This window comes from Antrostomus carolinensis, unplaced genomic scaffold, assembly GCF_000700745.2.
Source record: "Antrostomus carolinensis isolate BGI_N321 unplaced genomic scaffold, ASM70074v2 scaffold6598, whole genome shotgun sequence".
Lineage (NCBI taxonomy): Eukaryota > Metazoa > Chordata > Aves > Caprimulgiformes > Caprimulgidae > Antrostomus > Antrostomus carolinensis.
The window spans coordinates 75,446-102,309 of NW_010333587.1; the positions used below are offsets into that span (position 1 = coordinate 75,446).

At 38.5% G+C, this 26,864-nt stretch overlaps 1 protein-coding gene across 1 annotated transcript in view; it reads right to left on the reverse strand.

Moving 5' to 3' along the window:
* The window catches only part of LOC104529568 (cohesin subunit SA-2), a 60,317-nt gene that overhangs the window by 21,484 nt on the left and 11,969 nt on the right, over positions 1-26,864 (reverse strand). Inside the window, exons 6-16 of the mRNA XM_029086469.1 lie at positions 26,317-26,388; positions 24,319-24,523; positions 22,604-22,755; positions 21,416-21,489; positions 20,842-20,965; positions 15,731-15,829; positions 13,589-13,668; positions 4,137-4,244; positions 2,021-2,126; positions 1,072-1,189; positions 80-183 (exon numbers count right to left, since the gene is read on the reverse strand). Of these exons, the coding sequence (XP_028942302.1) occupies positions 80-183; positions 1,072-1,189; positions 2,021-2,126; positions 4,137-4,244; positions 13,589-13,668; positions 15,731-15,829; positions 20,842-20,965; positions 21,416-21,489; positions 22,604-22,755; positions 24,319-24,523; positions 26,317-26,388 (1,242 nt within the window). The remainder of the gene's footprint in view (positions 1-79; positions 184-1,071; positions 1,190-2,020; positions 2,127-4,136; positions 4,245-13,588; positions 13,669-15,730; positions 15,830-20,841; positions 20,966-21,415; positions 21,490-22,603; positions 22,756-24,318; positions 24,524-26,316; positions 26,389-26,864) is intronic.

Below are 26,864 nucleotides of genomic sequence, written 5' to 3' on the forward strand. Positions count from 1 at the left end.
GGAACATGCTGTCTGACAAAGCACATAAGGCAAAGAGAATGTGATTACAGGACAATAAATAAGACTAAGATGCACTGACTTTTTTGGCTGCACCTCTGCCCACTGGAGGATGACCTTCAGCTGCTTCTCTAACCGTTGCGAGGATAATTTCAATGAGAGCACTTTCATGGGCATCACTCAGTGCTGTAAGTAAATCAGTCTCCTTTCAGCATCACACAAAAGAAAAATGAAGATGCAGCAACAGCTAACGTAAAGCCTACTCTTTTATCTGAAGAACTGTGGAAGGACACTACAGAAAAAAAGATACAGTGTTGCTAAATAAACACCTAGAAAATGTTTGATTTAATTTGAAGAAAATTATTTTCTATGTTTACTGAACACAAAACCAGTTAATCCTCTCATGGCTAAACTTTTTAGGGCAGTTGGGTTCCCAAAAACACAAGCAGTTTTAATAAGGCTTATTCCTACTGACTACCTTCTCATTTAGGACAAACTTGCTTCTTTGAGTACCAAAATGCTTTAACTCACTGGGTCTACAAACTTTGATTTCAATCACACAACCACCTTCAGTTCTACTACAACAATGCAGAGAATCCCTTAGGTTGGAAGGGATCGTAAAGATTTATTTAAGTTCACTTTAAAATAATTCTACAAAAAAATAATCCTCTAGAGTGTTAGATGTCAATGAACTCAACACTATACTGATTTTCTCTTCAGGTATGAACAACAGCCTGACAATACTGCACTTCAATCAATTAATACTTTTAGATTCTTACGTTTTGGACAAACAAACAAAAAAAGTGAATGCTACATAAACATTATGGCTTAATTACACAAATATTCTTGCAAAATTTCTAAACTAACATTACATAAATAAAGAATACTGAATAAAACAAATATGTTGATATAAATATCACATCAGCAGTGCATTAAGTTGCATCTGCCTCGTGGCCCTTGGGGACCACAATTTTAGATCAAAGGGTACTGCAATATGGAACGGTCCTAAACGAGCTGAAGGCAAAGTTCAAAAAACAGTATCAAAAGACACAACTAAGCTCTTTGCTTACCCACCTTCTCCATCTTCTTCAGCATTTTTTAATAGAAGAGTGGTCATGCACTCCCAGTCCTTCAGGAATTTGCCTGCCCAGTCCCACAAGCTGTCTATGAGGTATGCAACATGTTTGTGTAGCTAGGGATTAAAAACATAAGTTTATAGAAGCAAACACATCATTAAAAGAAATACAGCTTCATATGTTCCTTTCCCTTTTTCCAATTACAAAGCTTTGTCATTCACACATATTCACACATAGTATTCCAACATACATAGTTTGAGGTTAACCAACATTTAAACACCATGTCCTCAATCTGATACAAAGTAGGAAAGTGGGAAAAACAGCAGGAAAAGCAGGAAAAAAGCTTTTCACTTTTTAGGATATCTTTTCTTTGTAATTCAAGTAATCTCTTTAAAACTAGCTTCTGTATTGCTTTTCTATTGTTGATCATAACAACTGAAAATCCAACCTTGGGACTAGAAATGAGTCGACATTTTAAGCAATTTCTGTGAAATTCTCTGCAGAAAGAATCAAAACTACTGTGCCTGAGACACATTAGCCAGACGTAGGTCTGCACCACTGCAAAAGCCAAATAGTGAAGCATAGCACTTAAGTTGATAAAACTCAGTAAAACTACACAGTTCTTAGTCAGCATAGGGCCATGGCACAGCAAGCCATATCTGCCTGCAGAAAGACATGGACATACACCAAAAAAACATCACTCAGTAGCATTAGTCTTTCAGGTTGTTTTCAGCTCTGATTTTCTCTATTAACGTAGCTGTAGATTAGCTTTAATGCAACAGAATATTTAATTAATCTTAATTAAAAACTCATCCTAGAGAACAAAAACATCCCAAACACCAAACATTTCAGAGCTCACCACCAGAAATAGATTTCAAAAGGAAGCCAATACTTGATTTAACATGCAACACTGGCTTTAAAAGGCTTACTGCAGAGGCTGTTCTCACCTCACTCTCCAGGAAAAAACGTATTAATCTTTTCAACTGGTCAGTACTCGCTCCAAACTTCCCTCCTCCTTTGGGCTGAACTTCATCTCCCTCATGACTAAGCAGCCTGCCAACAGAAAAGGAAGTCAGTCCAGTTCTGCCCCATTCTCCTTATACTCATTTGCCAATGAAACACTAATTCTGTCAAAATCCCAAGGACATTTCTTCTAAGTGTCTACTTATTTACTCCAAATCACATTAGGCTTTTTTATCAGATGAAAGGAAAAGAGATTAGATTCTTTTCCATTATGAGATCTGCTATCCCTGTGGATACACAGACTATTTCTGACAGTTTCACAGGTAACCTGACAGCTTTCTGGACCACAGATGCACATTCCACAGCGTTGAACATATAATGAGGTAGGCATTTCCTCAAGCTTGGAAAGGGGCTTGCTCTAGGCTGAATTTAAACCTTAACAACAGAGTAGAGATATTACTACCCAGCCATTATTCACATCATGGTATATCTTGGAACTGAAACTTCTTAAAGAAAGCATAGTATCATGTATTTATAAGAGGCAATTTACTCAACTTCACACAGTGGAAGAACTGTTCTTCTTCTGTCTGAAGTATGAAGCTCAATGTGACACTTCAATTTCTATTTCTCTCTTTAGCTGAGTGTGATGGTACCACTCACAAAAAGTGCTAATCCCAAAATAAATATAGGAAGGCCATCCCTGCAGATTAACTTAAGGCTCAAACAGCTTGTATTCAAGAGCAGGACCATGCTACTCAATGTCAGTAAAAGCTCATACTTCCAGAAAGTGCTTCTGCTGGTATAATTTATGCCAGCTAAGTAAGTAATCTAAGTTAAAAATGCAGACATTGAGGAGATTCCATGCAAATCAAGAAGGGCAGCAGGGAGGAGAAGCATAAGCATTGATACTAAAACTTTTAGCAGTATGACCAGGGAAAAGAGGCTAACATCTCTATCACACTAGAACAAACATTTCTATACTGGCAGAAGTGCCAGAGAGAAGAAGTGGGCAAACAAGAACAAGGATGAAGTTTACAGGACCAAAGTATCCACACTGCACTGGGAAGCTGGGTAGAAAAAGTAAAGTTATTGAGACAATCACTTCAATGGCAAAAAGCAGCAGTGTTCTGAAAGGAAAAACACCTGATTTATGATAGAATATTAGGACCAACACAAAAGACTAAGTAAGACTAGCAGATGTGATAGAAGACTTATCAAAACAGAAAATTTTCTTCATCTGTCTTTCTGTTGGACTTGGCTCCACAAACCCCAGAATGTCAGCAATTCAGCTAGATAGGAAGAGACAACTAAGATAAGATTCTGCATGTGTGGAAACACAAATCATTATTATTTCTGAATTTTTCCCCATAAAAGTCTTGCCAAAATATTTTTATTTTCATTCCTCTTTGTGAGGCAAAATTATTTCTCTCAGCCATAGAGACAGAATATTTCTTTCTTCTGCTTTAGCATGCCAACTCCATTCACTTCATGCAACTATTGTTATAAGAAGCCTATTTGTAAGAGTCACTCCTGGGAAAGATAAACTCTGTACTTCATTAACCTGACAGCAAATTGGGAGGGCTTTTTAATCTGCTGCATCTCTCATTATTCAAAGTCTTTACAATGTATAAGGCAACTTCCAAAGGGAGAAGAGGAGGCCATTTTTGTGATTAATCACCAAAGCTATGGAAATCCAGCAGATGCCAGGTGATGAATTAGCTCATAAGAAGCAAAGCAACAGGAAAAGAAAGTAGAGGTACGCTCTAAAGGAGGTATGCTCTCAGCATAGCATGGCACCTGTGGATCAGTCAGTTGTTTCATGTTCTCTGTGTTAGTCTTGCAACTTTTCTCACGCCTGTTGTGCCAGGACTATGCAGGGGAACACATTATTACCCCCAGAGAGCATTTCTCTTCTGATTCAGCAGAAGAAAGCACATCTACTACCCTCATGGTACACACTTCCAGCTGAAAAATGAATGCTTAATATAAGCATTATATTTTTTATTATCTTAATATATTTATATATCTTAAATAAATCCACTTTCATTCTGAAAGAAATGAGAATATGCAAGAAGCAGGCATGCAGACAGGCAGAGATACCTTTTATAAAGGAATTCCCCAGCCGCTACTGCAAGTGGACGGTGTGTGGTATAAACAAACTGGTATAACATTTCACAGTCTTCAGTTGACAACACATCCTCACAGTTCCTAGGCAAAAATAACAACGGAAGTTGTAGTTCAGGTTTACCTGCAAAGAATATTATAATGCTATGTCCAGCTTTTACTAGACCTGATTCTCCATAGCCCTGCAACTTGTTTACACAGCTAAATTTTTGTAGAACATATCTAAAACCGCTACCAAACAAAATTGGCAGCATTCTTTTACTACTGTGTAGAGAAAGAGAGGTCTGTGCAAACCATGATGAATCAGGCCCACTGCACGGACATGAACATTAATTTAAAGTATAATTAAAAGGTTGATTACTGGTCACAGTAAAAAGAGTAATAGTAATAAAATAGGAAAATCAGGCCTCAACTTTAGACTTAGATGTTCACCATAGAAGATAATAAACAAGAAGCAGTCTTCAGTACAACTTATTTTTAAATTATTTATTACAGCATTTTAAAACCTATATTCTATTATACTAGGCTTATCCAGAGTCACACATAAAAAGAAATTAAAACACATTCTTGATAGCATGTTTATGACTGTGGCCTTTCTGTGCAAACATACTCGAAGTCACAATTTTTTTCATTCAGCTACACATCTTGAGAATACTACATGCCAATTAGTAAACCTAGAACACTCTATGAGAGGTAGAAATGGTATTAATATCAACCTTTTACAAAAAGGAAACTGAAGCATCAAGTCTGAATTATCCCACCCAAGAGATACCAGAGGCATGAAGTCCAAAGCAAGGATTACAGTTTCAAAATGCCTGCTTCTTACTGCCACAGCCATGTTATTAGACAAAGTTACTTCAGAGAATGAAAGAGCAACATATCAGATCCTTACACTTACTACAGCTAGGTGAGGGGAAAGTGTTTTTATTTATTACTGCACTCAATCCTCAAGCAGTAACAGTTTAAACCCATCTACAGCTGTGGTCCAATAGCTTCTCTAAAACTGAGGATTCATGCTCTTCATTTGCTGGGAGTGATTTCTTACAAAACTAGCAGCCCTTCCTGCACTTGCCCATTTGTCTCCAAACCCATCACATCCTTTAGCATCCTCACAAGTCACAAAGACCCAAAGCACCCTCCAACCTGACTGAAAAAAAGTGAGCTTGAGTTAGTTGAGGGTATCACCAGAGTGCCCATTGCAAATATTTTTGAGCACTGCCTGGGATTTAAAATCAGTGGGGGTGGGGGGGATGAGGGAGAAGAAAAGCCAGTACTCATTTCTCAAAGCCAATAGCCTCTTATTTATAGAAGTTGATACCTCATGAATTTTAGCTTTACAATGTTTTTGTATTACTCATGTATCATTTGATTTTTTCACATTTTTTCTGTGGTTGCTTACAATGGCCACTGGAACAGTAAAAACATCTTTAAATTGAAGTGTTTATGGTATGTCTCCAAAAGTGATGAGTCAAACTTGCAAGATAATGCTTGCCCTCAACTAGAAAGAAAAGCTGCCTTACATACTTCAGGCAGGTTTTGGTGGCCTCTTTTAACATGCAATTTCCTTGAGTATATATTTGCAGTAATAGGACACATAGAAAGTGCTCTGAGTATATATATTGTGAAATCAACATAAAGGAAAATTTTTATGCGACTCTTATTCAGTGATCTACAGATCTGGGGAAATAGAGTAAAAATGTGTTTATTGAGGTTAAACAGTAAGAAAACAGAAGAGGTAACATGGTGCATTAGAGCATATGAATAAGCATTGGTGAGTCCTGTGAAGCCATAGTACAAGTTTAACAAGTGGTACGAAAACAAAGACTGACAACAAATTGCACTTACAGGAGTAAAAATACATGATATAGCAAGTCTTTATATTAAAAGACTATGGGGAATTTACTGAAATAAACTAGCAGTCTGACAAGGTTTTTTTCATTCTTTTTAATGTCAATATGTTATTTAGTTCTTCTAAAGCACCAGTTTCTATGAAGCTGCCCTTGTCATCTTCTCTGTATATATTTTTAAAAAACTGTGGACAGCTTGAAAAAGGAGAAATTTCTGTACAAACATACTGTGATCTAGACTGGGACCACACAGAATCACAGAATGGCTGAGGATGGACAGCACCTCTGGATATCATCTAGTCTAAACCCTTGCTCAGAGGGGGATCAGCTGGAGCAGTTTGTTGAGGGTTGTGTCCAGTTAGGATTGAAGATCTATAAAGTCGGAGACTCTACAACTTCTCTGGCAACTCTTCCAGTATTGGACCACCCCCACGGCAAAAAAACCTTTTTTCTTATGCTTAAATGGAATTTCCTATATGAACAGGCTAGTCAAATGTACACATTTTTTAATATGTGAATTTTTTATTTTTTATATTTCAGGTCTTCTCTTCTTAGCACAGTTACGGGAATAGCGAATGCAACACCTGTGTGTCTCTATTTTAAAAAAATTCCTTGCCTAAAACATTAAAACATTCAGATGGTTCAAAGAGCTCAGCAACATGCCTGCCATCTCTTTGGGTAGAAATTTAGGACTCTGCCTTTCCAGTATAAATGAAACTGACTTTCCTTAGACATCTCCCTTCCTTAGGAGGGGATCTGGGAGTCCTGGTGTGCACCAAGTAGAACAGGAGCCACCAATGTGCCCTTGCAGCAAAGAAAGCTCATGGCACCCTGGGTTGTGTTAGGAGTAGTACTGCCAGCAGGTCAAGGGAAGTGATCCTTCCCCTCTACTCAGCACTGGTGAGGCCACACCTGGGGTGCTGGTTCCAGTGCTGAGCTCCTCAGTACGAGACATGGACATACTAGAGAGAGTCCAATGAAAGGCCACAGAGGTTATTAAGAGACTAGAGCATCTCTTCTATGAGGGAAGGCTGAGAGAGGTGGGAATGCTCAGCCTGGAGAAGAGAAGGTTCAGAGGGCAACTTATCAATGTGTGTAAGTACCTGAAGGGAGGGCTCAAAGAAGATGGAGCCAGACTCTGCTCAGTAACAGGACCAGAGGCAACAGGCACAAACTGAAAGACAGAAAGTTCCCGCTGAACATCAGAAAACAATGACGTTTTTACTGTGAGGGTGACAGAGCACTGGAACAGGCTGCCCAGAGAGGTTGTGGAGTCTCCATTGCTGGAGATACTCAAAAGCCATCTGGATGTAGTCCTGGGCAACTGACTCTAGGTGGCCCTACTTGAGCAGGGGGGTTGGACCAGATGACCTCCAGAAATCCCTCTAACCTTAGCCATTCTGTGATTCTGAAATCACAACCTCCTTGTTTTTAACTTTGTCTTCAAAGAGGCTAGGAATTTGCCCCAGTTACATTCATCTACAGCAGTGTTATTTCCTCCCTCCTCAAGACAAGAGTAGGCCAGATGCAATATCTCTGGCCATGTAGGAAGCACTCCCTAATAGCACAGAAGCAAAGGAAGGGGAAAAAAACCCCCCACATTTTCTTTGCAGCCCAGGCTGACAGACACTCATGACACCACTTGAGCACCTTTTTTTTTTTTAACCTTTCTTGAATGGGAGGGACCACCCGTATGTAGTACTACTAGTACTTTTCACATAGTGCTCAACCACTACTCTCTGTGATACAATGAGGTTTATACTCATAACTGAGTGCTTAGGGGCTTTACTTGCCTCTTGACTACACCCACTACCACTACCACTAATACTACCACAGTAAATAGGTGCCTTTCTTTTTTACATACATAAGACAATCATCAAACATTCGAAGAATACTTCAAATACAGCAATAATACTGCTGCAGATTTACAGCCCTCAGAATGCCAAGCAACAGATAAAGGTTAAGCCAGAAGTGCCTGCCAGTGTTTAGGTGCCTAAAAATAAACAGGTATGGCCTTCCACATACCAATGGCCTTCCACATACCAATGTCATGACATACCATTTTCTCTGCACTGCAGTGTGAATGTGTTACGAAGAAGGAGTTGGGATATTCTACAGGGAGATGACAGACCCAGTTTGTTCTGCATATGGCACTAGTTGAAAGATTGTGTATCTGGCTTTTTGTTCCATTTCACTGTACACAAGAGACATGACTGCTGGAGTCACCTTTCTTGGTCTGTGCTATTGCTTATAGCAAGGATAACCATCAAAATCATGACAATAAAATAAAAATACACCTGATGCACTTCTCAAAGTTTTGCCACCTTATTATTTTTGGTTTTACTGGCTGTGCAGGGATCTGGCACACATTATGGGAACATTGGTAATCCAAGGTATAGCATCTTAATAAAAAAAAAAAAAAAAACAACTTAATTTTGCATTTAAAATGAATTCAATTTCAATATCCAAATTTGCAAATACATTGTAAAAACATTATTCATGCATTGAGCACTATCAACCAAGAAATGCATGTTGAATGTATTCTAATGTTTGAGATAAAATTTTTTAAGCAGAAAAATTAGCTAATCTGTTCTGTCACCTCCCTCTTTCTACCCTGCTGTCACTGCAGGTATTTCAATACGACATTTTGGTGATCAGAGAGATAACAACATGGTTGCCACTACAGTTTAACAAGAGTCCTTTCCCACATACTTTAAAAAAGGATTAGCATGCTGCAATACCGTGATTCTATGATTATGCTGTGACAGAACGCAGGAAGATGCACAATAGACAGATGCTTTATGGTGTGCTGTTTTGGTTAAGAAATATAACCCTAGGAGACATGCAATTCTTATTTTTTCTTGTTAACTCTTCAGACAGGAAAGATAAGATTTCAGAATAGATCTCAAGGTTCTTGAATAGAGGTACATGATGGCAGAAAATTGCTGAAGGAAACTTCCAAGAAAGCATAAACCTGAGAGGATGGAAAAGAGGAGACGACACCTAAGAAAGCACATGCCTTTGTTCCATTTTGGTCTTTCACTTTTGTTTTGGTTTGGAAAAGGCTTGATAAAGCTCTATCATAACTCCACCTGAAAAGGGGTGCAGTGGACCTGAAGGAATCACAGAGGAGCCGTGAGGAGCTCCATGCCATTCCCTTTTGATAGGGCCTAATCTGCTACAAGCAAGTTACTCATGCAAGAAATCAGAATATGCAGTATAATGAGCTTATAATTATATAATAAGCTTCACTGATTCATATGCTACTTCTATCAACTTGAAGATAACAATCCTTTATTTTTCCTAAAAGACACTAAACAAGACAAAGGTGGATAATTTCCTTATTTGTATGCAAAGCATGTCTTTCTCTTCAGCTTATATTTTACAATCACATGAAAACATTTTTTATAATAGCATTTAAGCCTTAAGTAAACTTAGCTGTTTTTCTGCACAATGGCTTGTCTGAATAGCTTTGCTAGATACAGTGCATTTGCCTAACAAACGTCAATTTCTCCTCTGAAGTCCATGGCTTAGTTATGAAATAACACTACAGAATCACAGAGTTCAACTCTGCTGACACTGAATTACTTGTCATGGGACATCACCACTAGAACTAGTAACATACATTATACTATTTGCCATGGCATCCTTTGCCAAATCCAGTTCTCAAGTTTATCCTACAGTGTAGACCCTCCCTCTCTGAACTAAAACACCTTCCCAGTCTAGCTGAGAACTGTAAGGGAGACTAACATTTTTAACCACAACAATGATGTATTTTTATTTGACTTGGACCCCCTGTACTAAGCAGGACACTGGGAACTTACAAGCCTCAGTTTCTTGCCTTTTAAATTGGATTAACTCTACTGACCACTGTCAAAGCACTGTGGTGAGGAATTAATGTATTTATCAGCTCCATTAAATAGTTTTTAAACTATTTAATGTGAAGTCCTCAATGAGTGCAATGTACTTGCAGTTCTCACTAAGACAGCTCTTCCAGATTTCAAACTTTAGAGTTTTGTGTTTAAAACTCAATTTATTTTCTAGTTATATTGCCTGATGTAACATAAAGTAATTTTCCCCTTTGCTATTTACATATTCAAGCTATTTGTAGATTGCACCCCTACCTGCACCACTTGTAACCTTTTCTCATTCATCTACTACAGTTACCTAACTACTTTTGCTGCTCTTTTCCAAAATCCCTCTACTCTTTCAGGCAGTTAAGCACAAAAAAATGAACAGAATTGTCAGTAGGCACACTAACTAATTTGCCTCCTAAAGGGCACTGTTTTCAGTAGGATTCCTTGGTCTCTCATTGTCACTCATGTTTTCTCCCTCTTTATTTCCTTCCTAGTTCTATTCCCTCTCAGATCCTTTGCAACATTAATGCTAACAATTATGCATAATTCAGTAGCATTAATAATTTCTATTATGCTAAACCTCATAGGCTCATTTCAGTTTTGGGATCACATCATGCTGTGTAAAAATAGAAATCTACTAGCCCAAAGACCTTGGCATTCAATTGAGACAACACGCAACAAACAAGAAAAAAATATCTCAATTCACAGACATAGTCAAGATGAAAACATAAATATGGACTTGAAAAAAACAGGTATATGCAGAGCAAGAGGGTTTTGAATCAGCACCGGAATTCTTTTTTTAAATAATGCAACACATCTAAGGGAATTGGAAAGATCAGTGTTTTCACTGCCTCTCTAGCTAGCACGAGAGAGAATGTAAAGGCCAGCATAGCTGTTTTATGGGCCAATAGTATGCAGAGTAGTCAATGTATATTCCATAGGACTGGAATGCAGTGATGGTTAAGAGATGGTCAAAGCTGTTACTAACATGCGTGGAACACAGCTCCACTGCAACAATAAAACATCACAAAAATAATTAATTGGCAACAAGGTCTTGCTACTACACTCTCCCAAAAGACAATTATGGAAGCCAGTAAGAGAGTTACTGATATAGTAAATTTTGCCCAAGGAAGTAAGAGAGCACCCAACAGACTAACTGGAGGAAAAAAGTTACTCCTGGCCTTGCTTCATGCCAACATGTCATGAAACAACAAAAGACTTATTCCAAGATTAGAGACATGTTCCCAAGGTCAGTACCTGACCAGTTAAAATCGTATTATTTGTTAAAAATAATCCACGTTCCTAAATCAAATATAGGGAGTTCATGAGGTAGTTCTTGCCAGTAACTTTAAAAACAGAAACCTGATCTGAAAGGTCTTTCCTATCTTATTAAAAATGCAAGCTGGGCAACTAGATTTCAGTTGCCAAATTTGCAGATGACAAATATGAGCCATCCACAGAAAAACCAATACAGCATGAAAAAAGCAGCAAAAAAATTTATTACATCAATGCATACAAGTAGAAGTGCCATTTATATAAGCTTCATTTATTGTTCTTTAAAGGCAGGGAAGTTGCTGTTCCTAACCCCATTTCATGTTTTACTGCATGTATCAAGCAGCATTACTGCTAAATATCCAGATATTGGTTTTGAGTTACGAGACACACCTATTCGAGGCACAACAACCCTGAAATTTCTTTGCTTCTGCAATGCCAGCAGTGAGTCCTTTCTGACACTATTGTAGGTACTAAGGCATAAGCTTCTCCCCTGCTATACGAGCATCTTGATGCAGGCTCTTCTTAAGAAGTCTATACATGCAACTGTCTATATTGCCTGCATTGTCTTCACACAGGTTTTATAGACAGGGCAGTACTAGTCTTATCAAAGAGAAAAGCTGTCACTGAATTTGCTTATTGAATCTCCAATTCCCACTTTCATCACTCCAGTAATTAAGCCAAATCAGCAGGGCTCAGAGCAACCGTGGGGGGTGGGGAGAGGGGGGGTACAGAAAGGAGGATGGCTATGCAACAGATAGCAAAAAGAGAGAGAAGCATGTATTTGCTAGGCCTCCACACAGCCTACTTAAAAACTATTTAATAATGTATTCATTTTACTTATGAAAACTACATTCTATGATGGAAAAATGTCATTCAGAGAACTTTAGAGGGCACTTATTCACATTGGAAATCATATTTAAGAAAAATCAGGAAAAAAATGCTTCAGGGAAAAAGAAACATTGATCAAACTTTTATAGCTGCAGCTTGCATTAATGAGAACATGATCCCTCATAACAAGGCCAGAGATGATAAACAGCTGCAGTGCCAACATAGCACTTGTTAGTTCAGATACAGAACAAGGGCAGCCATAACTGGTGTACAGCATCTTTGTCCTTCAACAATGGTGCGCTGCTCCTCCTAGCACAGGGACACCTTGCACGCATAGACACAGCATTGTGCTTCGTTCCAATAGCTCCACACCACGGAGAACCAGGGGATGTAGAAATGGACATTGTAAACACAGAAACAATACAACTCTAGCTACTGCTAGTGAGGCCCAAACAATGGTAGGCCCTTCAGAAAAGCATACTGTGCTCACAGCATCACGTGCTGTTCTGATGTATACGTTGAAGCAGACCTAGACAAATGCCACTCAAATCAATGGAGTGCGAAGGCAGACAGGAAAACAGACTACAAAGCAGCATTTCAATATACAAATGTGCTTGAAATTTAAGATAATGTAAATACCTACAAAACCTTATTATTTGGTCCATTAAGGTCTACATTCTCATCTAGCAATGACCAGTATTTCCAGCTTAAATGAAAAAGCAAATCCTACAAGGCTACTGGACAATGCGCCATGTTGTACATGGAGGTAAGCATCAGCAGAATTCAACTTACACTCTGAGACAGAAGGGACACTTATTGAGTCCTCACATCTCAACTTTATTAACAATTAACAATGAAATGCAGTGGGTTTTTTATTCTCATTTTGCATTGAAAAAGAGGGACAGAGACTTTATTCTTCACATATTTTGCAAATAAAGCCATTTCTAAAATAAGCGTGCTGCTCAACGATATATCAGAATAGGATTCATACACTTTTGTAACATTAGTCCAGTTTATCCCCATACTTCCAGCTTGACATTATCCTACCAAATCTATGGCTGACAGGTAATTTTCCAAGAAAACAACTCTTCTGTTAGTTTACCACTTCAGCAAAATCAAGATGTCATACACTTGCTTATTTCCTGTCAGTTAGTCTGCTGTGGGCTCAACAGCTCCCAGGTTCTCTGCCATGGAGCCAAGAATCTGCAAATCCAAATTCTAGCAACAGCTTCAAAGCTCAAGGCTTCCAGCATCAGGTGGGGAGACAGGGAAGATGGCAGAGTTCCCTCAGCACCTGGTCAAGGCTTGGCAACCCTGGGGCCTTCCCCCGAGACAGGCAGATGCTCTATTTGAGAAAATGTGGAATTTCCTTTCAGAGGGAAGTATAAAGATACAAAAATGTAGTTTTCATACGGAATCTCAGCACAAGGGTTTTCTTAACATTGATATTTCCCACAGAAAGAAAATGCCATGTCTTGAGCAGCTTTAACTGTAAAACTCATATCCTGCCAGGAGCAACTGTTTCCCAGCATGTAACTGACTACAGAAAGACTCATCAGGATTGCATCTGGATCTTGTTGCCATTAAAACAATACAGTAAATTAAAAAAGAAATTATTTACTGTGACATAAGCATCAAGAGTTTCATGGCTTGAACTGCTACTTCATGGTCCTTGTCCAGAGGCATGGACACAATTCGATCCTAATGGATGTAAAATGACAATAAAAAGATGTAACATGGTTTGTTCTCAATAAACATGTATTTTTGCTACAGCTAGATCATCTACACTAGTAGAGCAGAGATTTATTTTTATTTCAGCAGCTATTTCCTAAGAGACATAAGGCAACTTGATTACTACCAAATAGTTCCCCAGCCCCTGAAAATTAACAGCATGTTAATTTTTTAACTGAATTAATCATGCAGTAATATGATATTTTTTATAGATGTAATGTATGTGTTCACAAGAAATCAGCTACCGTCTACAAATTAAAAGTGACTGACAACTTGTTTCTAAGATGTTACTACTGGCACTTCAGTATGTTAAATGAAGGTAAGCCTCAAATTACAAGCATGATATAATCAGTTTCTCCCACCAACAATAAATGGCATGTACCTACATGTTACAGAAGCCAGTGCCTTGCTGAAAAGACAGTTAGGACTTGAGTCATAAAGGTACCTCATAGAATAGCAGCAATATTCCTGACCCCCAGAATTCACACTATTGTAACTTGGTACATATACAAACACCTCAGAAAATAGTGGACATTTCCTGTCCTATGTACCCAAGAACTCGCTCTCTGTAGTGTGGCCTACATCTTTAAAGTACATTAAACCCCTGTACTTGCTTGTTTTGGGACTGACAGCTTTCTCACCCAACATATAATTTCTAAATCTCTAAATTAATTTTACTTTGCACCTTCTTTTTCCTCACAACACGGCTGCAAGGTGTGGAAGTCCACAAATCCTGAGTTTGAACACTCAAGAGTAACAGAGCAAGCATGTGAAACTCCTGCTTGGGGGAAATGGATTGATGGTTATACGATTACATTTCCCATCACTGAGAAAGCATGATTTAAACTTTGAAAGATTCCAGATCAGTCTGTATTTTCTGTGTAGCTGTTTGAGTTTCTTTTGCATAGAGGTGAAGGAGTTGTGTTTGGGTTGGGTTTTTTTTTATTTGGGGATGCAGTTTGCAATAATCCATTTATACAGCATCCTCCACACAGAGGGAGATCACAGTGCAAACAGACAGGAACTATTTCATCAGTCTTTGAATATCAGTCCTGGAGTTACTTACACAGCTTACAGCAACTTTCTTTTAGACAGAAAGATAAGGGACTACCACATAACTGTTTAAAACAGGAATTCATCTCAGATAGCCAAGTTTCAGTCTGCATAGTTTATTCTTAAGATACTAATATTAATCTATTTTTTGTTCTTTGAGGATGTGCTATAGGGGGTTTTTACTACTAGCAACACAGAGGTAAGCCCTGCACCTTTTGCAAAATGAACATGAATTACCACCACATGCAGCCATTGATTATGTAGTGATTCAGAGGGTATGAGATATCTATCACAGCATCTTGAGCTTTCTTATTCAAATACTGAAAAGGCACAGCCCCACTGGGGTAAGAGTAGCTGACAAATTCATTAACAATGGCAGGATTAAAAAAAAAAAAGTAAAGGGCTTACTTCTTAAATGAGTCAGGATGTTGGAATATGATAAAGGCAATGTACAGAGTCAGTGCAGTCACAGAATAAGCTCTCAAAATTACAGTGTATCACCTGACTTGTTCAGGAAGCAGATAAGGGATCCTTCTTCAAGATTCATACTGACGTGGTAGATCAACAGAGAGCTATTTCCACATCAGTGTGATACATGGTCAGCCAATTCAGTATCTACAAGGTTAACCCACTATCAGGAGCAGCAAAAAAGGGACCTTTATAGTATGAAATTCTCTGTCATCTGCCAAAGATCTTGTAAAAAAATCTGGGCCATTCTGGATGAATGGTGGAGATAACTGACCACAGTGCATGCTAACACCATTTTGTGCACGAACTAAAGTGAAACAGAAAATGCCAGAGAAACAGAGGGAAACATCTCTGCAATACTCCTTCATCCACTCAGTCAAGCAGGCTCTTTCTGCAGTACTCTAAGCTCCTGTCAGTCAAGAGAGCGGGGAGATCAGCTCTGATCAAAACATCGCACACTGTGTACACACCCAACCCAGACTTAGAAAACAGCTAGCAGTAATCTATTTACCTTGAATCTGCTAGTAAAGAGATCCATCCTGGAAACAAGTTCTTTTCTGCTATAAATTCCCTGCAGTCCCAGAAGACACTTCAATCGTACTTCAGCTTGCTACAAGACAAAGAGAAATTGGCTAACAGTAAAAAACATGTATCCTTGATGTTATTCAGTATTGGCATTTACATTATGTAAAAAAGAATTCTTTGTGTATGCCTACAGCACACTACCCAAATACTGCCTCATCTTTTTTATTAGTCATATCAGTCCCATGTTGTTTGTGTGCACACAGCCACACACACACAGGAAGCTTGCAAGGAGCCAAACTTAAAGGTGACATCAAAGTTTGTGTTAGGCTCCCTAAGAGTCAAATAAACTCTCACACACCTTACAGTTAATAAAAGCAACAGAATGCAGAAGATGCAAGAACTGTGCTATTCACCTGTTAAAGATACAAAGACAACGAGTATGGATGACCTACTTAATACAACCAGCACTCTTCCATACGTCATACTTTACTTGCTTCCTTTCAACATTCAACTTGGACAATCATTAAATACGAAAAAGGACTCCAAGAAATTCTGGAATATTCCCAGTGCATTTCTAAGGTGCCCCTCAGAAATGCCCTGGCTTATCATTGTGGGTTCTTACAGATACAGAGTTCAATGTTATGCCTCCTCCCTATTTCTGTTTTACACTAGAATGCTGTATTTTAAGCACTCCAAGAAGAAAAGGGTTGCTTTGACTTTGTTAATTTAGGCAAACCATATTTATCCCAGAAATAATCCCAGTTATTTCATACTGTTAGTACTGCTGCTTCATAGATGCCTCAAAAAGAAGTCTTTTCTTTATCCAGCTTTTAAATTACCTCATGCATATTGCTACACCTTTCAAATGTCAGTTTTAAATGGCATTAGGAAAACCCCTCTGAGGATCTAACAGAGAAAAGTTAATGTGTTCTGTAAACTTATAATGCTGAGGATATCAGCAGAGACACTTAAATGAACTGTAGGCTTTGAATCAGTCTCTTCATATTTCTTCTTTAATTCATCTTGCTAACAATAGCAGTAAGAATAATCAAGGAAACCCAAGAAAGGAGACCACCTACACATAGGCTATCCATTACTACAAGTTCCTGTTCACCTGCTTAGATGGAAAGCAAAGGATGATACCCAGTAGCAGGTTTTGACCAACAGTGTTGCATAAGACAGCTTTTTGCTAGAAATATAAAATGAAAGGTCAGTAGGAAACAATGAGCACTGCTCTCTAATCTGCCCGTGACACGCTAGCAGTACATATTCTATTTTGCACATTAAAATTAAAGGCCTTGTCTAAGAAAGAGACTGTTGCCCACAGTTGCTGCTTCCTACAGCCACAAGCACTCCAAAGCACAGAACTCACTCACAAACAGTCCCAACTTGGTACCCATCACTTCACACTGGCACAAACTCAACTCAGCCAATGTACTGCAATCTTGGCTTCAACTGCCCTCAGTACTTTATCAGAAGACTCTGCTTGTGAATATGAACTGTATTTGTGCTTGGGGAAAAGAAAAGGAAAAAAAAAAAAGGAAAAAAGTTTGTGATGGTTTGTTGGATGGTCATATAGCTCTTGGCACACAGCTGGTAATATCATTTGCATTTGCCAGTGCCACTCAAGCATAGGTCTGCAGACATGAAGTTAAATACATTAAACTAGATCACCTGCCTTCTAAGGTATCATGTTCCCACCCAAAAGCTCTCAGTCATAACATTATACACAAGTTTCTTTTAAGTGTTGAGAAAACTAACTACTACTATGAGTAGTTCTGCTGTTTTCCTATGTTTTCAGCGACATTTTCGCCGTCTCAACCACCTCAGCTTTTCTAGATTCATCACTCCTCATAGCTTCTTGATCATTCAAAATTACTTCACATCCTCCTAAAACTATCTCACTACTTACCTTCAGCTCCTTTCAACAGTAATGTAGGCAAGTACCAACACCTAGGCATCTACTCCCCTTGCCAGAGCTACCATTCTAATCTTGATGCAATACTGTTTGGTCCGTTTGGTCTTTCAAAGCCACGACAGAGTGAAGGGGAATTATGTAAGCACGTTTTCAGGATACTCTGAACACATGCTGTCCCTCAGCTGTATCATAGTACACTTCAACAATGACCTGCAAACAGACTGGCAGAAAACGTCAGTGAGACCTGAAAGAGCTCTGCATGGGCTCCAGCACTGCTTAGACACATTCAGTTATGAGATTTCAGCCTCACGACTATCACAGAGATGGGGCCATTCAATAAGCCTCACAGATACAGGCTGGGACCTGGATGATTTGATGGGATCATTGGGTCATTTTTTTCCTCCTCAAGACTCCCCAAATAATAAATTAGGAAAACTAGGTCTACTTCAGAATTACTCCTGAACAGTGAAGACAATCCAGCTGACCTGTCCTGTTAAAGTAAAACAATTTTTAAAACTGCCCCCTCCCCCACCCCACCCAAAAAGGGGAAAATACCCAATTCAGTACATATACACAGAGATGACCTGTGGAGCAGAAAAGCACTATGTCAACATGACTATTTGAAGAAAGAAGTATTTCAGAAGTACCTATAAGCATGGGATCAGTTTCTACAGCCATGTTGAATGGGGGGAGAAAATAAAAACTCCTTCGATTTCCTGAAATTTGACAGGAGGATCACATGGTCAAGACAGAGAAGTTCATTTCAACAGCAAGCTCCTCTTTCCACAGAATTTCTTTGCATGTTTTTCATAGTCTAATGAGAAAACCTCAACAACTTGCCCTCAAGTTCTAGACAAAGCTCGTCTAACATGGCAGGAGGTCCCAGGTGTGCATCTCTGCTGTCTTTGCCTTCCTGTCTGCTAGTTCTGCCTTCCACTTTATTCATAATTGTACTGATTTTTTTGGTCTTTACCTCTGAACATTTTACACAGAACTTCCCTTCAACACCTGCTGCTCAGATGAGCACTGGTTTGATTGGATCTGGATGCTGGTTTAGTAGCAATATATTCCCTTGGAAGAACAATAGTACCTTTGAGCACGAGTTAGGTGCCTCAGTTTCACGAATGCACTGACAGGTGACTGGGCTTACATATAATAATGTGCAACTGCACATAGCTGTCAGATTTAGTATCAACTGTTGCTTGGTCTTCAAAAATAAAAAGTTCAATTATTTCTAGCAGATGAGCATAAACTACTTGAAAATGTATCTTCATAACACTGTTCCACAAATCTTACTAGGCCAAAGAGAGATCCCCACATGTAATTTTGAGCATATTACCACTGAATTTGGAGCATCTTCTTGCACCTAGGAAATAATCTTTCACATAAAAATATAATGTTTCATATCAGGGCATAATGGCAAAATGGTATCTAAGGGAAAGAAAGAATGAGCATATTCAAATAAAAGACTTTGAAGACAAAATGTTAATTTTATACTTACTTCCCCCTCCTCTCTCTGCTTTAAAGCCTCCCAAATGACTGAACTTAATATCTATTTACAGCACTGTAGATGATCCTGGCCAGGTTTCTCCCCCTCCAAGTGAGAATACTTTTGTGGTTGTTCCACTCTGGGGCCTAAATTATTTGGCAAACTTCTCTACATTATATTCTAAAAGAAAATTGGCTCTGGGAGATATCAGTTCCTTGCTGCCCACCCCCAACAAGATGGGATGAGATGGAAATGTTTATTAAGGAGGAGTAGTGGGAAATAACATTCAGATGTATATTAAAGCACTGCTGCCCCTGCTGCTGCCAAAAATGCCCTGCTCTCATTTTGGAATCAAGCAATTTAACAGTGGCTGCAAATCACAAAGCACAGCAGGGACTGCAACCACCAGTAGTGGCACGCTACCAGGTCTCAGCCAAATGTGGAATATGGAAGACTTCTCACTTTATCTCTCTCTGCTTGCATCTGCATTGCCTTCAGATAATAAGCTTTAGAAAAACAACCATTTCCAGTTCCCAATAAATGACGCTGGATGAGCTATGTGCATTAATCAGAGACACCAGCTGTTAATTTTCACTGTATAGCACTGGGAAAGAAGACACATCATCTTCAAAAATGACTCTTTCTTTTGAGAGCTCTCCCAACTGAACACACACTAAAAAGATACTCTGATCAGATAAAATTTATGCAGGAAAAGATGACAGTTCTTGATAGATTTGTTGTTCTAAAAATCTAAATACTACCTTTACAGTAATGGCACAACACTGGGAAGTAAGAGGCTTTGTGCTCCCCCTCCTGGCTCTGTGGTATGCTACAATTCTATTCACAGAACACAAACATTACCTAAAGCCCACACAAAACTGAGGATGTTTCAGAATTTATACAGAAGCTGCATACACTTTAAAAGGTGGCCTGCAAAAGCACAATGTGCAAATTTTGGTAATTAGCCATTCCTATTCCCCTGTAGTCTGTCATGCATTTTAGAAGCATGAGAAAAAGCATATTTTTGAGTTACAGTTTTATTTTGGTTTTGCTTTGGTTTGCTTTGGTTTGCTTTGGTGGGGTTTTTTTGGTTTTTTAAATGTGCCCCTACTCAAAAAGAAAAACTGACTGTAAGGAAAAGGAGAAAACCCTTTGGGAAATGACTGGAATTTCTGGAAATATTTTCTATGATTCCTATGATTTCCTATGACTGGAATTTCTGGAAATATTTTCTATTATTTTCTAATTCCAACTGAGAAATGCAATATTGAAGACTATTTTACTATAGGTGATATATATTTGTTCATTTTTATAAAAAACACAATTTTAGATGTAGTGATCAAACCTAAAAGCAGAATTTTAGTCAGCCTTTAACACTGCAAGTGCTCAAAGGCTATAGGCCATTTTTACAATTCAGTAACAGTTCCCAATTCAGTAACATATAAAAATAACTGCACACACAGGGACACACACTGCCATAGAACTGTAAAAAATATTCTCTGTTATTTAGTACTATAACGGCTTAAAAAATAAAACCTGAAATGACAAAGAAAGTAAATTATTTTTTGTACCACCACAGCCTTAAATATCTACTCTCAAGACTTAAAACATTAGGGTTCTTTAAAATAAATAAATAAATGAATTTAAATTTCTCATCTACTGCTCCCAGTAAGAAAAATTAAAACCTTACCTTATCATACAGCATCCACCCAATATATTTTAAGTAGCTATCATTTAAAAAAGCATCTGGGTATGTTTTAATCCAGCTCCCAATTTCTTCCATGCAAGTTGCTCGGATCTCAGGGATCACATCACTGTGAAATTATAAAGTTATAATATTAATACAGTAAAAATGCCTAATACATATTAATTACATTATTTGTAATATTTTTATTTTCTGGAATTGCAGAAGCATGTATAATCAAAAATATTAGAAGTATCTTAATGTTCTAATTTAGTCTTCAATTGACAATTAGGCCACTTTTAGCTACAAATGTTTCATGCAGTAATTATTTTGTAATTCTGGATATCTCCTCAATCACAAATGCACTGCTCTATAGCCAGCAGGAGGAACTTAAGAAACATACTTAAGAGAGGTCCTTTTGTAAGCCTAAATTCTTTAAAATAATTTAACTTCTACACATTCCTTGACACCATCAGTGCCTCTAGGATGTTTAACTTGATTCTGGTATCAAGACAATCTGAGCAAGAGTTTCTTGGGAATGCAGGTACACATCACAGCACAGCTTTTTTTTTATTCTTACCGGTAACGGTTTAGAAACGTCCCTTTGAAAATGGCATTCATCACGTTCTGCATCTCTAGAAGCTTATGCTCATACTGAAATACAAAGAGAAATGAATGTTAATGTTGGTTCCACAATTCACTACATAAGAAAAATCTGCATCAGTGCACTTATAATACTACCGTGGTGCAAATTTGTAGCATTTACACATGGTACCGACATAAAACAAGCGGTCTGCAGCTACACTAGCAATTGCCTCATTGTAGCTACGTCCTGATGAAGGGTGTATCAGATGCCAACTGCTAGCCTGGATAACAAGGTACTTGTTTGATATAGTGAGTCTTGATCTATCAATACACGGAAAGATGCAGCACAATTATTAAGCAATCTTCACATATAGGTCCAAATTCTCTTTTCATGCACTTAAACAGATACATGGAAGAGATGGAAGAAAGGCAGACAAGGGAATTTTGAAAATGCAGCTCTTCCACAATGAGCATGTATTTTAACCGAGCCCTGGAAATTTAGTCATCCAGTCCAGAACTTCTGGAAACCTAAGTCACTCAGAACAGAGGTAAATGATTCTAATGTCAGGAGAGAAGGAACGAGGCTTGATGTTCATCCATCAATTCACCTCCACTCTCAAGCCAGAATTATTTCCTACAGCTATAGGCATGTCTCTGGGAGTTGATAAGGACCTCTCTGGCTGAGCAGGGAAGAAATTACAAAAACTGAACAGCAAGAAAGGTACCGGTCATACCTGAAGTTACAACCATTTTTACAATGCATTATTTATACAGAGATTACAGCTATCCTGTGTCCTTTTTCATTCATTGAAATTCAGTTCAAGAACTAACATTTTGGCTTGTAATTTGTATAAACTTATGCAAAACCACACTCTCACAACACCAGAGCTACTGATGCAGTTACATGTGTGTGTAAATCCATATTTGTGTAGAGCTATCAAGAGCTAACAATGACAATTTAGAGAAGCAATTAGTAGGACAGACATCACAAGTTAACAGTACAGAGGGCAGTTATTATCTAAGTCATTTTTGTACCACTTAATCTAGCCAGTCACAACCTCTCTGCACCATGCATTAGATAAACATATAAACCTCAAAGAACTCCAGTGACCCAAAAGCGAGCTGTCAGCAATCCCTCTTTTTACATCTTCATGCATCCCCCCATACAAGACACCTGCCTAACCTCTTTCCTTTTTCTCTCTAGCTGGTCAAGTCTGTAATTGGTCCTTCTGCCACTTATCCTCTTCTTCTCCACCTCATATAATCTTTGAGCATTGTGCTTGTTGACATCAAGGTTCAGATGTACACTTACAACTGCTGTCAGAAGTTTCATTGCTAAAAAGGAAGGAAAACAAACAACATATTTAGCTTAGCTCAGAGATATGTAGCATAAATATATTCAACACTTTACCACAAAAAGGATATGGTTAGCCAAATCCAGTTTACTATCCAGAATTACTACTAGAACACTAATAGATTACAGTAATTTGTTTTAAAATACAGTGTTTATTTTAAAGGCAGACAATGAACAAAAATATAAAATTTAGTGATACTACTGGTGATTTTACAACCTTTAGCCAGAGTTCTAGTCAGAGAAGTAATTTACTGGGTAACCCCCTCCTCTTACTTTATGTAATTTTGATTTTTCTTCCAAAGAATCTATACTTGTGGAACAGGTGATTTTCAGTAACAAACAAACAAAAAAACCAAACCACAACAGTGAAGTTGGCCCATAAAAGGCTGCAAATCTTAATATCTTACTTGACAAAATTTCAAGTTCCTCTAAGGATCACTAGATGGTTTGCATAGATTTCAAGTGGGTTTTTTTAGTCTTTAAAGCCAATAGTGTGCTTTAGAATAAATTATACTTTAAGTGCTCTTTGCATGGCAAAGAGGGCATTTACTGGCTTTAGAGGGGAAAAAAAAAAAATAGTAGCTTTAGGATCATCATGCTGCATGAAAAAAAAATGTGTAACAAGTAATGTTCTTTTTAGCACAGGTACTGCAAGATTAGCAGCTCTCCAAAGGAAGCGTTTTTTAGTTGAAACACAATGCAACCTCATCACACTAATTAGTGGAGGAAGGAAAATAACAAAATTGAAAATCGACTGTGAAAAATCAGTTACTAAAAAAAAAAAATAAAAAGAAGAAAGAAAGAGCCAGAACACAGCATAATTCTAAAGTTAGTCATGTCAGGCATCAAATAAAATTTCTTTAGAAAGAAACAATTTTCCTAGATCTGTGGGAAAATAACAGAAGATTGGCAAGGAGGATTTTAAACATGCTCAAGTGACTTGCAGTTGGGGTGTCGAAATACACATATATCACACTGCTAATCATTTAGTCTTGTGTGTTAGACAAGTAGAACATCAGTGTTCAGACAACACAGGCCTGTGATAGACTCCGAGGCACCCTATCGAACATGCTTGAGATTCCTGCCCTGCTGTGGGAAAGATCAAAGCACAGTGGTAAACTACGCCTGTGCAACATACAGGCAAACCCAGCAGGGTCGGTGCTCCTCTTGCATGAACCAAGCTCCACGGTGCCCGTGCCCCGCTTGTGTGCCCCTGCCCCGGTGCTGCTTCAGGCATCCCCGGGTTGGTGAGGTAACAAAAATCAATTTGCTCTTTGCATTTCAGCCATGGTTTTGTGGTTGTTTCTGTGTCCCGCCTGTGCTGGCTCACACAAGATCCACCATATATAAAGCATCCAAATTCCATTCAGATACACGTGGGAACAAGTAATTTATATCACAGTAACACACTTTAGGAGGAAGGCACTGTCAATGCATAAGAGAATGACTGCTCCAGTAAAGAAAACTTTTTAATTTAGAGCAGCTTCATTTGCACACAAGTACACAAAACTCACAATCTAGAGCAACTCTGTGAGCTATTTTACCTGCCAAAGTGCTTGTGTGTCTAAATGCTCTGATCATGGAGTCTGCTAAGCCTGTAAGCAGCGAGATGACAGTGTCCATTAAGTAGCTATCATACAGGATGCTGCACTGGCACTGTTGGACAAGCACTGCAATAAATTCACAGAAATTGGCCTTGAACTTCTTCCAATAGGGTCCTGTTCTGATCAGTGGGTAATCTTCATTGTCCTGCGCAAGAAAGAGAAGTCAAGAAAAAACACAGTAATCAGTTTTGTTTGTGCACACCATTTCCATCTCTTCCAACGAATACCAGAGAGAGTTTTGCTGACAGTCAGCTTCACCTCAGTCCCCCCAAAACTCTTGTCATGGTTATTACCCCAAAGTAGGGACATGCAACTAGGTTACAAGCAAGCAAAGAGACAAACTAACTTCTTTAGAGCTACACTGTCATGATACCTATACAGCTGATACTGCCAGGAAGAAAGCAAGAGAGATGGCAGTTCAAATGACCTCACACAAAATGGTGCACCTCATGTGAAGAGCACACTGGGAAGACTTTATAGATGGCAACCTCAGGCAGCGTGAACATTTATTTCATTTGCACCTCGCAGATCCCAGGAATGGCTCTGAATGTGAATTTGCATCTGGATAGTTTCCAGGTGTGAATGGAGCCATGCAACTCCAAAACTTCACTCTCTAAGAAAAAGTTCATCCCAAAGGCAGGCCACTAGTCAGCTAGTCCCTCATTAATTGGTCAAACACATTCTCAGGCATATTCTGACATGCAGCTTTATGTCCAGAATAACCTCCTGTACTTATACAGTGCACTTCATGCTCTTCTCTTGTAACTTTGTTTCCAAAGCTCAGGACCCACTGCTTTCTTGAAAAATAAATGCCAACACAGACTGATCTCAGGGATGACCACAAGCCAAAGCACACTGGGAGTTTGGAATGCATTCCTGATCGGGCTGTAACAGTCAGTTCAGAGCCTAACAGTAGTAGCAAGTGCCAAGACAGAAAGGGAAGTCCCTACCAGGCCCTATATAATGCTCCTTGATCATGATACAGACAGCAGAAAGACAACCCACAACTTCAGGAAACACTTTATCAGTATAGCTTATACTCCTCAATCTGAAAAGCAGCACAAATTCAGGAAGACATCTCACTTTTTAAGAGCATTTCTACTGTCCATGTTTATCATATTGGGACACTGTTTAAGAGTAACATGCATACTGTAAATATATAGGCAGCACAATGGGCACACCACCTCAATTTAGACACCTAACCTGGAATTACCTTGGATACCCTCCATAATCAGTAGAGAGAAGCAACCCTGCTTCCAGAAACTAAGTCACACAGGTACTTCCAGGGAACTATTCAAATTGCTCAGCTGAGGCTACTGCTCTGCCTCATCCTGGAAATATTCCTTTCTTTCATACAGAGCCTATGGAAAGAAAGGAAAGTCTAAGTGAAGTGCCAGCAAGGAGTTAAGATGTATTCCCCACAATGCTGCAAGTGTTGTATGGGAAGAGGCATTACCAAAAAGCTGTTGCTGTTCTCAGAATATTCTTCCAATCAAACATTTATGTTTGCAAGAGAATGTTTAGATAAAACAAGCCTTTGAACAAATCTGCCTGCTAAAACCTCTGTGTGCATACGTGTGTGTGCACATATGCATGCATGCACACACGTGTGTGTGTGTATGTAGAGCTTGCTGGAAGGGATGGGGAATGCCCTTGAACACAACTGCAACTTGACATACACCAGTCTGTTCAAAATGCTGATGTCCTTTTGACATCAATACTGAGAAATGGACACTTCAAAAGTATGAGTGTGTTCACCCAAAACCAAGGTCTAAAACAGATCAGATGAAGCAGATCTGAGAAGTGCATGATTAACCCCATTCACTAACACACAGTTTAAGATGACTAGTTCTGATGTACTTGCCTACCCTGGAAACAGGACATACAGCCACAGAAAATGCTGTATACTACAGCTGCAGAGAAATACTAGAGTCCTACCATGTCCACTGGCCAAGTAACTGTCAGGATCCAAGGATAGGCCATGAATTTCTTGTACTGCAACCCAGTTTCCTGTAATGCATGAGATAAAATTTTAAAAGGTTTTCTATGATATGGCACAACTAATTCATAAAGATAAAAGCATCACAAACCACACATCATATTTAAAAGGCTATTAAAACTTAAGACAACTTGTATTACAGGTGACTCATACAATCCAACACATTAAACAAAATCTAATTCCTTCTCATCTTGGTATTTCTTATTTATAACCAATGATAGAAGAAAAACTTTTTTGTTGGAAAAACTCAGATTTTATATAAGTAAGAAACAACTTGGTTTTTAAATTTATAAGCAAATATATACAAGGTATAATCCTCATTATAAATTTTAAGGTATGGCTCCTTGGCAAGACTAAGTATATATCCCTTCCCACAATTAGTGACCAGATACTGTAAAACATCCAAACCCTAGAAAAACCATTCTGACCTTTCCAAGTTACAGAGCAATGTTTTCAGCACTAGTGTGACTCCAGTCCGTTGAGGTCC